Source organism: Myotis daubentonii, chromosome 11 (genome assembly GCF_963259705.1).
Source record: "Myotis daubentonii chromosome 11, mMyoDau2.1, whole genome shotgun sequence".
NCBI classification, from domain to species: Eukaryota; Metazoa; Chordata; class Mammalia; order Chiroptera; family Vespertilionidae; genus Myotis; species Myotis daubentonii.
Window position 1 is genome coordinate 78,966,061 of NC_081850.1, and position 12,743 is coordinate 78,978,803.

The 12,743-nt window shown below is 61.0% G+C and overlaps 1 protein-coding gene across 2 annotated transcripts; it reads left to right on the forward strand.

The window, feature by feature from the left end:
* The first annotated feature begins 397 nt into the window (after window positions 1-397).
* Window positions 398-9,927, forward strand: PRRT1B (proline rich transmembrane protein 1B). Of its 2 annotated transcripts, XR_009447753.1 has the most exons (5): window positions 398-2,075; window positions 5,517-5,965; window positions 6,903-7,046; window positions 7,903-8,742; window positions 8,774-9,927. XR_009447753.1 is itself a non-coding variant. In XM_059658367.1 (4 exons), the coding sequence occupies exons 1-4, from the start codon at window positions 2,066-2,068 to the stop codon at window positions 8,050-8,052; spliced, it is 753 nt and encodes a 250-aa protein (XP_059514350.1). In that variant the 5' UTR covers window positions 398-2,065; the 3' UTR covers window positions 8,053-9,927. The 2 variants fall into 2 exon arrangements, 1 of the variants encoding a protein (XP_059514350.1); XM_059658367.1 differs by having other exon boundaries at window positions 7,903-9,927.
* Window positions 9,928-12,743: the final 2,816 nt, after the last annotated feature.

A 12,743-nucleotide genomic window follows, 5' to 3' on the forward strand; every position in this document is an offset into this window, starting at 1 on the left:
GTTAGGGTTCTGTAATGTGGTTAGGGTTAGGGTTAGGGTTCTGTAATGTGGTTAGGGTTAGGGTTAGGGTTCTGTAATGTGGTTAGGGTTAGGGTTCTGTAATATGGTTAGGGTTAGGGTTAGGGTTCTGTAATGTGGTTAGGGTTAGGGTTCTGTAATATGGTTAGGGTTAGGGTTAGGGTTAGGGTTCTGTGTTCTGGTGTTTGCTCTCCTGGTCTGAAATTACCTTGGGTCAGGTTTAGGGTTAGGGTTAGTGTTTATGGTTAGGGTTAGAGTTAGGATTAACCCTAACCCCTAACTCTAACCCTTAACCCTAACCCTAACCCTTAACCCTAACCCCTAACTCTAACTCTTAACCCTAACCCCTAACCCTAACCTTAACCCTAACCCTGGGTCGGACGCGTGCAGAAACCCCAAGCGGAGAAACTAACATAAAGAATGGTGCACACCTGGGGACTCCCAAAGGGGCCCCAGGGACAAATGCAGAGCTGTCTCGCCCAGGGCCCTGCGCAGCCCCGCCGGCACCTGTACATTCAGCTCCTGCTGACCATGACCTCACCAAGATGGCAGAGACCCCGGGACAGCTGCCCCCAGAGCAAGGGGGCCAGGGTGAGACACCAATTTGGAAAGCTTTCGAAGACTAGAGGCCATGCAGGAGTCGCCAGGGTCCCCAGGCCTGGCTGTGATCAGGCTGATCAGGGCCTCTGGCTTCGGGCCAGGGCCTTCTCTCCTGCTGCGGCGGAGGGCCTCCTTCCTTCTCCGCCGCCCCCTGGTGGTCAGCGCACGTCATGGCGAGCGATGGAACGCCCAGTCTCCCAGTGGAGCGCTAGAGGGGACAGTTTGCATATTAGCCTTTCATACACAGAGAGGCGTCTGTAGAAGTGAAGACATGACCCCTGGGTGCACACATACTTCTGAGCTGGATTCTGCCCGGGCAAAGAGCTCTGTTAGAAAAGACATTCTCTGGGCATGTGCACCATTCTTCCGGCTTTCCCCCGAGCTTGCAATTATTTTCAAGTAAAAAGTTTTCACAACCATTTGAAGAGAAAGTACATGGGTTAGAGGGAAGACATTATGAAAAAAAAAAAAAGATTTTAAGAGCCAAATGGGTTTGCCTGAGGGTTCCGTGTGGTGGGGCATGTGCATTCCTGGGAGGCCTGTACAGGTGAGGGACCGCTCAGGGCCACGGAGGTGCGTGGTGTGTCACTGTGTGGTCCTTATGTGTCACTGTGGTGCCGCCTGTGGTCACCTGGCGAAGGCGCCAGTGGTTACCTGTTGTGCGGTTCCACACGCAGACTTGCTGGTTTTCCTAAGTCCTTTGAGGAGGTCCTTTGTGCAGATAAGTTCTGTTTCTGTTCAAACCGCTTTCAAATACCCACCAAGTTTAGCTTCCGCTGGTGGGTCCTGCCTGTGGCAGTTGTCGGAATTGGGGGAAAGCGAAAGTGTTAAAGAGAATGAAACGGGGCAGAGAGGACGTCGTGCTTGCAGCCTTGAGCGCAGCTCCAATAACCGAGGACGCCGGCATGGGGGGAACCAGGACAGACAGACCCTTACTCAGCAGAGCGGCCTGCAGCCAGCAGAAAGGAAAGAAAACCTCTCTCCCTGCTCTCCTCGCTGATGCCTTTCTGGGTCTCAGCCCGCCTGCACCCAGGTGCCGGGAATAAAATCTTTCTGGAGACATCATGGCGTCATGTCACAGGTGCGCGACCCCGGGCCACTCCGGACCTTTCAGAAAGTGCACCCAACGGGGCGGGCCCGTGCGCGCGGGAGCACCTGCAGGCCTCGCCCCGGGCTCTCCCACATCGTCAGGTCGCCCCCCCCCCCCGCCTCCCACTCGGCCGAGAGCCGCTGAGAACTCCCCGCGACCTCCCCGCCCGCGGGTGGACGGCGCCGGGCGCCCGGGAGCCGCGGGGGACCCCGCGCAGCCGGGCGGTCAATTATTAACCGGTCGCGCGGCGGCACCAGGAAACCCGAGCCGCGGCGAAAGCGGAGCCGGGTCCGACGGCGGCGGGAGGCGCCGGGCGCGGGAGCTGCGCCGCCCCCTCGCTCCGCCGCCGGCCGCGCCATGGACGCAGGTGAGGACGCGGGGACCCGGCGCGGCCGAGCGACCCCGGCCCGGGCTCCGCGGGTCCCCGCGGCGGGCGGAGGGGCAGGGGCCCTTCCCGGGGAGCCCAGTCCGGCTCTGCCCGGGGACACCCCTCGGCGGGGGATGGGGGCGGGGCGCCGGGGCGAGTTCAGGCCGTTGGCGCCAGGACCCCCGGCTCTGGGATCCCCGGGGGAGCGTTAGGGGGGCGGCCTTGGCGAGGTCCCGGGGCCTGGCCCCCAGGGCGGGCAGCAGGGGCTCGAGACTGGCGATTTTGGGGGCATTTTCCACTCCCTCCACGCGCCGCCCCCTCTGGCCAGGCCGACGTCCTGAGAGCGGGCAGGGCGCGCTGGCCAGGGGGGCAGAAGGGCGGCGGGAGGGAGGACCCACGGGCGGCGAGACCCCGCGGCGGGCGGCGGGGAAAGGCTCGTTCAGGGAACCCCGACTGGGGCCCCCGGAACCGGGCCTGGGAGGGCGGTGAACCGAGACCCCCGCTCCGTGCGCTGCGCCCTCCCGGGGAGTCCCGGCCGGAGGGGCATCCTTGGGGGGCGGGGGGCGCCGGGATTTCTCCCGCCCCCGCTCGCACGGAAGGCGCGCTCTGACCGCCACCCCTGCCCGCGACCCTGGAGCGCGCCCCTCGCTCCTCCTTCCCCCTCCCCCTCCCCTTCCCCTCCCCACCTCCCCTCCTCTTCCCCCCTCCCGGCTCCCCCCTCCCGGCTCCCCCCTCCCCCCTCCCCTCCCCCTCCCCCGCTGGAATGTCCGGGAGGCTCAAGTGTCGAGAATCCGAGAGCCCGGGCCGCTGGCAGCCCCGCCGGCACATTTATTTACTCTGCAGCCCTATCTCCGCGCCATCGGCCAGGTATTTGCCCAGGCGGGGCCCGGGAAGCTGCGGTTTGTGTTACGATAACTGGGGCAGGGCGGGCGCCGGCGTCCCGTGCCCGCATCCCGCGGGGACCGGTGTCTGGCGTGGCCCTGCCGGCTGCGGCTCGGGTTACCTGCCCTATGAGCCTCTGTTCTCGCATCTGCGAGATGGGGTAGAGCCCTCAGAAGGGAGCGGGGTCCTGTGTTGGCGGCACCATTTCATTATTGTTGTTTCTATTCGTTGTCACTGTTGCCACCTCAGTGGTTGTCACCATTCTCACCATTTCACACGGGAGGACAGGAGGCCCCCAGCCGGAGCTCAGGCGGAAACTGGGATTGTCACCTGCGCGCTGGCTGGGCCTCTGTGCAGCGTGTTCAGAGGGGCCGGGGCCTGACTCGCAGGGGGGTGGGGACTGGCCCAGAGCTTGGCCACCGTCGGCCAGGGGCACCCGCTGGCTCAGACAGCAAACAGCGCTCCTGTTTCCCCAGGGTCCCAGCCGGGGGGGGAGGGGGGTGCCTTATTTCATTTATTTATTTACTTATTTATGAAAATATACATTTTTATTGATTTCAGAGAGGAAGGGAGGAGAGATAGAAACATCAACGATGAGAGACTCATTGGTCTGCTGCCTCCCGCACGCCCCCCACTGGGTATCAAGCCCGCAACTTGGACATGTGCCCTTGCCTGGAATCGAACCCGGAACCCTCCAGTCTGCAGGCCGATGCTCTATCCACTGAGCCAAACCAGCCAGGGCTTATTTTTATATTTTTATTGATTTCAGGGAGGAAGGGAGAGGGACAGAAACATCAATGATGAGCGAGAATCATTGATTGGCTGCCTCCTGCACGCCCCCTACTGGGGATCAAGTCCACAACCTGGGCATGTGCCCTTGACCGGGAATCAAACCATGACCTCCTGGTTCATAGGTCAACACTCAACCACTGAGCCACGCTGGCTGGGCTGGTGCCTTATTTGAAAACTCCAGCCCTTGTCTGGGTGGGAGAGGCTGGGAGCTGCCCTGGCAATCCTGAGTGTCTAACCAGGTCTACTGGGTGGGGCGTGGCTGGTTCCTGGGGGCAGCGATATTCAGGCCACGCCCACCCTCCAGGAGACCAGCAAGCCTGCTCCCACACCCACTCCCCACAGGGGTCCTCCTGGAAGAGCCCAGCGCTCTGGGTCAAACTTAGTCATAAACCTTTCTTACTTTAAGTGTGGACTCCCTTCCCAATAGCTTTCATTACACACACACACACACACACACACACACACACACACACACACTCCTTAGCTTCCCCAAACGGGCCAGGCCTCCTTGCATTTTCTCACCTCCCTAACTTTCAGACAGCAGTAGCCAGTGTTAGCCAAGAGCCTGCTCACTTCACATGCCTACACTCATGTGGCCCCCACAATCCCCCAGGTGTTGTTTTTAAGGATGAGGCAACCAAGGAAGCAGCCCAGGCAGCCTGGCCCCGAGCGCCCCTCCTGATGGTAGGAGACCCTCCCCCCAGACCCACCAGCCCAGCCCTGCCCTGGACCCAGGAGGAGGTGACAGAGGTCTGCTCGGCCCTGTCCCTCTGACAACTCCCTCCCCCTTCCTCACCTCCGTGGGTGTCAGGCCGGGTGCCCCGGTGCCTGAGTCCGTCCACTTGTCCACATCCCACAGCCCTCTGCCTGCATTCTAGCTCAGACCAGATTTTTCTTGTTTTTTGATGTGGGCATTTGTCGCTATGCACTTCCTTCTTAAAACTGCTTTTGCTGCGTCCCGTCAGTGTTGGTGTGTTGTACTGTCGTTTGTCTCAAGATGTTATTTCTCTTTTGACCCCCTGGTTTTTCAGAAGCATGTTGCTTACTCTACAGCTCTGTGGTTTGCCTAGTTTTTATTCCTCTTGGAATTGAGACCATTATGGTTGGAAAAGATGCTCCACATAATCTGCATCTTCCTGAATGTTAAGACTTGGCCTGACATACCCTCCGCTGCGGAGCGGTCCCTATGCTCCCAGAAGCAGGCGTGTCGGTGGTTTGGGATGGAGTGTTCGGACCGTGTCTGTAAGTCCGTCTGGTCCGTGGTGTTGAGGCCCATGCTTCCTGCTGCTTTTAGTCCGGATGGTGCAGCCGTGGATGTAAATGCTCCTCGGGAACTCCTGGCTCTGAAGCCACTCGGGAGCCAGGGCCTGGCAACTCCCGAGCAGCTCCCCGCCCCCCCGCCCCCAAGCCAAGGCTCTGATTGGCTCAGCTCACCTGCGAGCCCCGCCCCCGGCTGGGTCTCTGGATGCCCCTCAGCGCCGCCCGGGCCCAGGTTCCCCCCTCCGCCCGCAGGGGCTGCCTGGCCCGGGGCGCGGGGCGCGGGGGGGGGGGGAGCGGGGGGCGGGGCGGGGCTGGGCGACCACCGGAGGCACTGCCCCCTGGAGCCCCGGCCCGGGTCCTGGCGGCTCTTCGGGGAAAGGCTTGGAGAGGCTCCGGCAGGGGTCGCGCGTGGCTTTCTTCTCGGAGGGGCTATTTGGGGCTTGGAGGCCAGGGTCCCACCTGGCCCACGGCCTCTTGAGGCTCCTGAAACCCGCCATGTCTTCCCAGGAGCGGACACCAAAGGGGGTGCTGGCCCGGAGGCCCCTGAGGCCCCCCCGAGACCCGAGCTCCCGCAGCTCCCGCGCCGCCCGCAGCTCCTGGATGAAGACGGGGGGCCCAGCGAGGAGGCAGCCGAGGACGCCCCGGCCCCCGCCGTGCCCCCGGCCGACTCCCCGGCCGCCGCCGCGGCGCCCCCCGCCCAGGCCCCGGCCGCGGGTGAGGGCGAGGCGAGGCCGGGGCCCAAGGCGGCCGCCGGCGGCATCCCCAACATCGGCTTCGTGGGCGAGCCCCCGCCCTACGCGCCGCCCGACCCCAAGGCCGTGCACCTGCTGTACCCGCCCTTCCCGCCCGGCCCGGTCCTCTTCCAGCCCGGCCCCGCGCCCCCCGCCCTGTACCCGCCGCCCGCGCCGCTCTACCCCGCGCCCGCCCCGCCGCCGCTGTTCGCGCCCTTCCCCGTGGTGAGTGGGCACCCAGCCCGTGGGCACCCTGCTTGATGCCCGCTCCTTGCCCCCCTTACCCCCACCCCTTACCCCCCCCGTCACCCCTTACCCCCCCTACTCGTTCCGTCCTCCCTCCCCCACCCCGGGGGGTTGGGCTCACAGACATTGAAGTCGCGGTAAAACCCATGCAGGTCCTGGTGCCCAGAGGAGCAGGAAAGGGCTGCCTCAGCTGCGGGGGGGGGGGGGGGGGGGGTGCCAGGAGGCGTCCCAGAAGTGGGGGCATTTGAGCTGGGTTCTGAGGGGTGAATAGGAGAGTTCAGGCGGGAACGGAAGGGCGCTCTGGCCAGAGGGCGCAGCACAGGCAGGAGGCAGCCACGCTTGCGCTTGGGCTTGTGGTGGTTCCTTCAGCTTAGGGGGTGGGGGGTTGGGTGGGGTTGGGGGGGGGGGAGTGCTGAGAGGGACACATCGCGAGGGCCCAGGGCCTCTGGAAGGGAGATGATCTGATTAGATTTTTTAAAAAATACATTTTATTGATTTTTTACAGACAGGAAGGGAGAGGGATAGAGAGTTAGAAACATAGATGAGAGAGAAACATTGATCAGCTGCCTCCTGCACACTCCCTGCTGGGGATGTGCCCGCAACTAAGGTACATGCCCTTGACCAGAATCGAACCTGGGACCCTTGAGTCCGCAGGCCGACGCTCTATCCACTGACCCAAACCGGTTAGGGCTGATTAGATCTTTAGAGGAAAACAAAGCCGGCTGCCTTAGGACAGTGGAGCAGTCCCCCCGGGGGGCGGGGGGCCATGAGGACGTGGGGACAGTGGTGACAGGGCTCCTGGAGCGTGACCTGCCCTGGGTGACCCGCAGCCTCACCGGTGGGGTTGGGGGGGGGGGGAACTGGTCCGCACTCCGGCTCTGGGCGCTCCCTCACGCCTGTGGCCTCTGCCCCGCAGTACAACAGCCCCCTGGCCGGCGTGCCCGCGCCCGCCACGGTGGAGCACAGGCCGCTGCCCAAGGACTACATGATGGAGTCGGTGCTGGTGACCCTCTTCTGCTGCCTGCTCACCGGGCTCCTCGCCATCGTCTACTCCCACGAGGTAGGGGCGGCCCTGGTGCACCTCCCAGCAGGCACCGGCCCCTCCCCCAGGAGCTGGGCGCCGGTGTGTCCCGCTCAGGAGGGGCGGGAACTGGCAATCGGCGCAGTGTCTCTGGCCCTGGTCCCCGCGGATGGACACCTCCTTCCCCTGGCCCTGCCCACACGCAAGGTCCGCTGGGGCGGGGCTCCCACAGCTCACGGTGAAGCGTGAGTGGCTGCCCAGGCCCAAGGAGCTGCCGTCCCAGGGGGCTGTGTGCACCCCTCCACCCACTCATTCCTCTCACCACCCACCCTGCCCCCACCGTCTCTCCGTCTCCATCTGTTCACCCCCCGCCCCCAACCACTGCCCTGCACAGGGTCAGGCTCTGGGGACCCAGTCATGCCAATGGAGGGTGTTCTGACAGAGTGGGTGAGCCTCTGGGGTCTCTGCCCGATGCTGAGCTGGCCACGCCCTGACCCCCCCTCCCCCCCTCAGCTCCCCCACCGTAAGCCAGGCCTGTGGGGAGAAGGCAGCTCTCAGGACAGCTCAGAGGTGTCTGTGAATTCTGGCTCCGCCACCAGCTGTGTGACCCTAGGACAGTCCCTTAACTTCTCTGAACCTGTTTCCTCATCTCAAAGTGGGGGCAACAAAGACACCAGCCTCTGGGGCTGTTGGAAGATGTAGGGACCAGGGCGAGGGTGTGGCTCGTGCCCCGCCCACGAGGTGCCCGAGAGCTGGCAGCCATCACCCGATTGCTCCTGGGCAGACCCCAAACTCCTCAGGGTGCCTGTTTCCCAGGCTACACTGGGGCCTGGCCCGACGTGCTGCATGGGAGGTGGGGGCGTGGTGGGCTCACCCTCACTCTGTCTGCTTGCAGACCCGCTCAGCCCTGAGCCGGGGAGACCTGGCCCAGGCGGAGGAGGCCTCCCGCAAGGCCCGCTCCCTCGTGCTGTTCAGCCTGCTCTTCGGGGTCTTCGTGTCCACCAGCTGGGTCATCTACGTGCTGGTGGCCCTCTACCTCCCCTGAGGCTGGGGGCTGCTTCGGGGACGTCAGGATGCCCGGACACCCACCCTGCCGGACTCCTGTGGACTGTGATCCCTGCTGGGGCCATCTGTTGCCTACAGAGGGGACCCGGGGGCAGGAGCGGGAGGGATTGGCGCACTCAGCACACCCGTGGCTGCCTCAGCCCTGATGGGCAGTGTTCTAATCTGCAGTGGTCTCAGGGCCCAGGCCTAGCTGAGGAACGGGGGCCCCGGGAGCCCCATTTCTTTGGTGCCTCCTCCTGAGGTCTTCCTGGGACTGCTGGCCGGGCCTGAGGCCCCTGCCTTCACCTTACCCCCAGGAGACCATCAGGGGGACCAGAAGTCTGTGTCCTCAGCGCCATCGGGGGTGGGGGAGGGGCACTGCCCTCCTGGCCTCCTTGCTGGGTTGGTCAGGTCACAGGGCGCAGCTGCGGGTTCGGGTTCCCATGGGGCTGGTGGGCGTGGCCTCCTCCCTCCGTAGCTCCTGGCTGGTTGGTCAGGGCCCTGCCTCTCACGCTGGCCCGGCTGTGTCCAGAAACCAAAGTCATGTGTCTGTTTCCTCATCTGCAAAGTGGGGGCAACAGCTGGGCCCCCACACCTCCCCCTTTGACTCACCAGCAGGGGGCACTGTGACCCACAATAACTTCCTTGGCTGGTCCAGTCCTGGCCTTCAGAGCGCCTGCTGCTCAAGCGAGTGGGCTTCCCTCCTCCGTCAGGGGCCGCAGCATGGCCTGCCCTGGACCCCTGGGCGGACCAGGGAGGGGACCCGTGGGTGCTCAGCGCAGTGCCGGGCTCAGGTGCTCTCGGCGGTGATGGTGGCGGTTCCATAGGGTCTTCCACAGCCCGAGGGGAGTGGAGGGGAGGGCAGGGCGTGAGGGTCTCACTGTGCGTGGCAGGGCAGCCCGGCACCTCCCACTCAGCAGATGGGAGGCCGCTCACGGATGGGCACGCTCCTGCAAGGGCCCAGAGCTTTCACCAGATTCTCAAGGGGCCTGTGACTCAAGATGACAAACCATCTGCACGAGGAGGGAGGCCCCGCTGGGCCAGAGAAGACTGGCAGCTCACGTTCAATCGCCTGCTTTCTGCACCTCTGGGTGCTGCCTGCAGCCCTGGCTCCTGGCACCGGTGGAGGCAGACGCCTGACTCAGCCCTGGAGATGCTGGGAGCCTTGGGCCAGGGCGCCGGCGGTGCGCACAGCTGGCTGGGGCTGGGCCAGTCGGCACGCCAGTCACCCTCATGCAAACGGCCCAGAAGACAAGGAGGAACAGTGCACAGGACTTGCAGAACCCACAGCAACAGCTGTTCCTACTGAACTACGTAAACTCCAAGGAAAGAAGTCCCTGGACCGTGCCCTGCTCTGTGGGTATGAAGCTCGGGCACCTTGCAGAAGGGCAGGCTCGGAGTCAGGACGTGGGAGCGGAGAGTCCGCATCTCTGATGAGCTCCCAGTGAAGCAGAAGCTAAGGAGCCAACTGGAAACAGCACATTAAATGGGGATTAAAACCATTAAAAACCATTCTGCAGGAGCACTCCATGGAGGCCCCTAGTATCTCTATTATTCAACATTGTGTTAAGGTTCTAGCTAACGTAAAAAACAACAAAGTGAAATTTGTAGTATGAAACTTGCAGTCTCTGTCAAAAGACACAACATGATTTTCTAGCTGTAATATCCAAGAATCAAAGAAAAAATTAGAATAACTGTAAAATAGTTGGATACAAAATGTGATAGTCATTAGCAATAATCAGTTAAAATGGAAAAAATTTTGAAAAATTCCACTCACAGTAGTGATAAAACAGTAAAATCTAGAAATAACTTTGATAAGAATGATCTGGGCCCAAGTGAGGAAAATGATTTTTAATTATATATATAACTTTATATATACAGCAGGTCCCCCCCAAAATGCATATACACTTTAACAGCTGATAGCTCAATTTTGAAAATGAAATGTATTTTAATAAACACTGCCTTTATAATTATTTAAAGTGTGTACCTACATTTTGGGGGAACACCCTATATATATAAAATTGAACAAAATATCTGGATAGGAAGATGCAGCATTCTTAGAGATTTAATGAAATCCCAACAAGAAAACCGTTTTTCTTGTTTTAAAACTATAACACAAGTTTTTAAAAAATAGAAGGGAAATGTGTAAAAACTTAGTTGTTTAGAGAACTGAATGAGGGGACTGTCTTCCCTGGCTATTAAAGCTTATCATAGAGCTACAATACCTGACAGCACCGCCAGCAGAACATCCAGAAAACGTCCCCAGGGTGTGTGGGGAGTTACTACCGGATCAAAACGGCCTTTGAACTGAGTGGGTCAAGGACTCAGGATAAGCAGTTGGCTATGTGGTTGGAAAAAATTCTCAAATTGTATGGAACAGTGAACTGCAGCTGGATTACAGAGCCAAGAGTCGAGGAGTCCCACACAGGAGAGAGCCTGGGAGGGAGCTGGGGCGGCCCCTGGGAATCTGGAAAGCCACAGAGGGAGGGGCCGAGAGATCCGGTCCCACAGAAGTGGACGGGCCTGGCCAGGCGGGGACAGATCAGGACGGCTGCCGCCTCCCCGTGGTGGGAAGTACACCGTGTCGTCTGTGGATAAGGTATGTGCTGTAGACTTACACGCGTGCATGTGCAAAGGACAGTGTCTGAAAGGAAGCTGCAAACTGCTGGCAGTGGCTGCCCGGGAACCAGGAGCAGTGGCGCCACGCACGGCTGAACCTGACGATGGGATTCATGCGTCGTGTCATTAGAAATGAAGAAAATGCGCTGCCTTTGGACTCGGCAGGCCCAGTTTTAGGGCTCGCCGTGGAGGAGACTGTCTTCGGAGGCTCCGGGCCAGCGTGGAGACGGACGGGTCGTGAGTGACTGCTGACGCGCCCTGGAGGGGGCGGCTGGGCAAATGGAACGTGTGCAGCGAGAGAGAACGCTGGCTTCGGGGTGGAATGCCTGCGGCCAGCTGGGGTGGCACCCGAGGAAGCTGTGGCGCTATCGCCTCAGCCCAGGGAGAGGCTGCGCTCCCACCCCCCACGGAGGGCGTTCCAGCCGCTCGCGCTGCCACCCTGGTGTCGCCGTGGCGTGCGGTTCAGCAGCTCGGGGGCTGAGGCTGTGGCGGCGGCTCAGTGTGGCTCTGACTGGCGTTTCCCGATGACTGACATGGAGCCCGTTAGCAGCTCTGGACTCTCTGTATGACGTCCCTGCTCAAGCTGGTGCCCTTTTTTAAAGTCTGGCCACGGAGGTGGTTCTGAGTGTCCTTCCTTCCATCCGCTCATCGCGTTCAGGGGCGGCGAGGCCGCGCTGTGAAAATCTGTAAGCTCTGGCGGCAGCTCAGCCGGCACAGTTCCCGTCTCACTCACGCGAAGTCCAGTGTGGGTGGCGGGGCGGCCCAGTCTGGGCTCCTTCGCGCGGGACTGAGTGTCAGCCCCTGGAGCCTGCGCGGCCGGGAGAGGCACACCGCTCTTCATTTGTTCTTCAGTCTGAGCACCGGTGAGATCACATGGCATTCGTCTCTGACTCACTGCACTCAGCACCGCGCCCTCTCGGCCCAGGCGTGCTGCCACTGTGGTAAGACTGCATTCTTCTGGGGGCTGCGTGGTATCACCCATTCTATACACGCACCAGGGCTTTGTTACCCACTCGTCCTTCGATGGGCAGTGGGTTGCGTCTAGGTTAGCCGTGGGCAAAGTACGGCCTGCGGGCCGGATGCGGCCCGTTTGAAATGAATAAAACTAAAAAAAAAAAGACCGTACCCTTTTATGGAATGATGTTTACTTTGAATTTATATTAGTTCACACAAACACTCCATCCATGCTTTTGTTCCGGCCCTCTGGTCCAGTTTAAGAACCCATTGTGGCCCTCGAGTCAAAAAGTTTGCCCACCCCTGCGCTAAACCCTGGCTGTTGTTGATAATGCTGCAGTGGACAGTGTTTGGGGTTTCTTCAGATATTTACCCAGGCGGGATCGGTGGGTCAAAGGCAGCTCCATTTGTAACTTTTCGAGGGGACATCCACCCACTTCTGCATCCGCCAACAGCAGCCAGCAGGCCCGGGACTGGGATGAATGACAGGGCCCTTAGTGAGGGCACAGGGGGTGCCCAGGCACATGGGGTGCCCAAGCACACGGCCAACTTGCGAATATCACTCCGCCCTTGCACTGCGGATGCGTCCTATGGTCAGGGAGGACTGGTTTTATAGTGCCGGGCTGGGCTTAAGGTCACTCTGGCGCGTCTGCGTCAGCATTCGCCTGTAATGTCCTTGCGCTGTCCTTGTCTGGGTTGGACGCCAAGGTTGTATTCTACTCCTGAAATGAGGCAAGCAGTGTTTCCCTTGCTGTTCTCGGGGCTCGTGTGAGACTGACGCTCCTGTCCGTCTGACATAAAGTACCTGTTAGGCCTGTCAGGACCTGCTATCCGAGTGGATTTCGAACCAAATTTAATTGTGTAATGTCAAGTACCTCTTCTTTGTAGCACTTACCATGGTTGTGATATTTCCCTCGGGTGCCATTAAATGAAGAGGATGAAATGAGGTAAAGCTGTTTGCAAAGCGCGTGGTGCCCACTCATGCTGGGTGAGTTGTGCCAGTGGCAACAGCTCACCAGACACTGCTATAGGCCGTGGCTCGCTGAGCTCACGCGGTGGAAGCTGGGAGGACCCCTTATAGCTGAGCAGCTGGGAACAGGGAAGGCACCGCGTACCCAC

Coding starts and splice junctions, on each gene's coding strand:
- PRRT1B (XM_059658367.1), top strand. Junction 5,966..6,902: donor TGTTCGCGCCCTTCCCCGTG/GTGAGTGGGCAC, acceptor TCTGCCCCGCAG/TACAACAGCCCCCTGGCCGG. Junction 7,047..7,902: donor CCATCGTCTACTCCCACGAG/GTAGGGGCGGCC, acceptor GTCTGCTTGCAG/ACCCGCTCAGCCCTGAGCCG.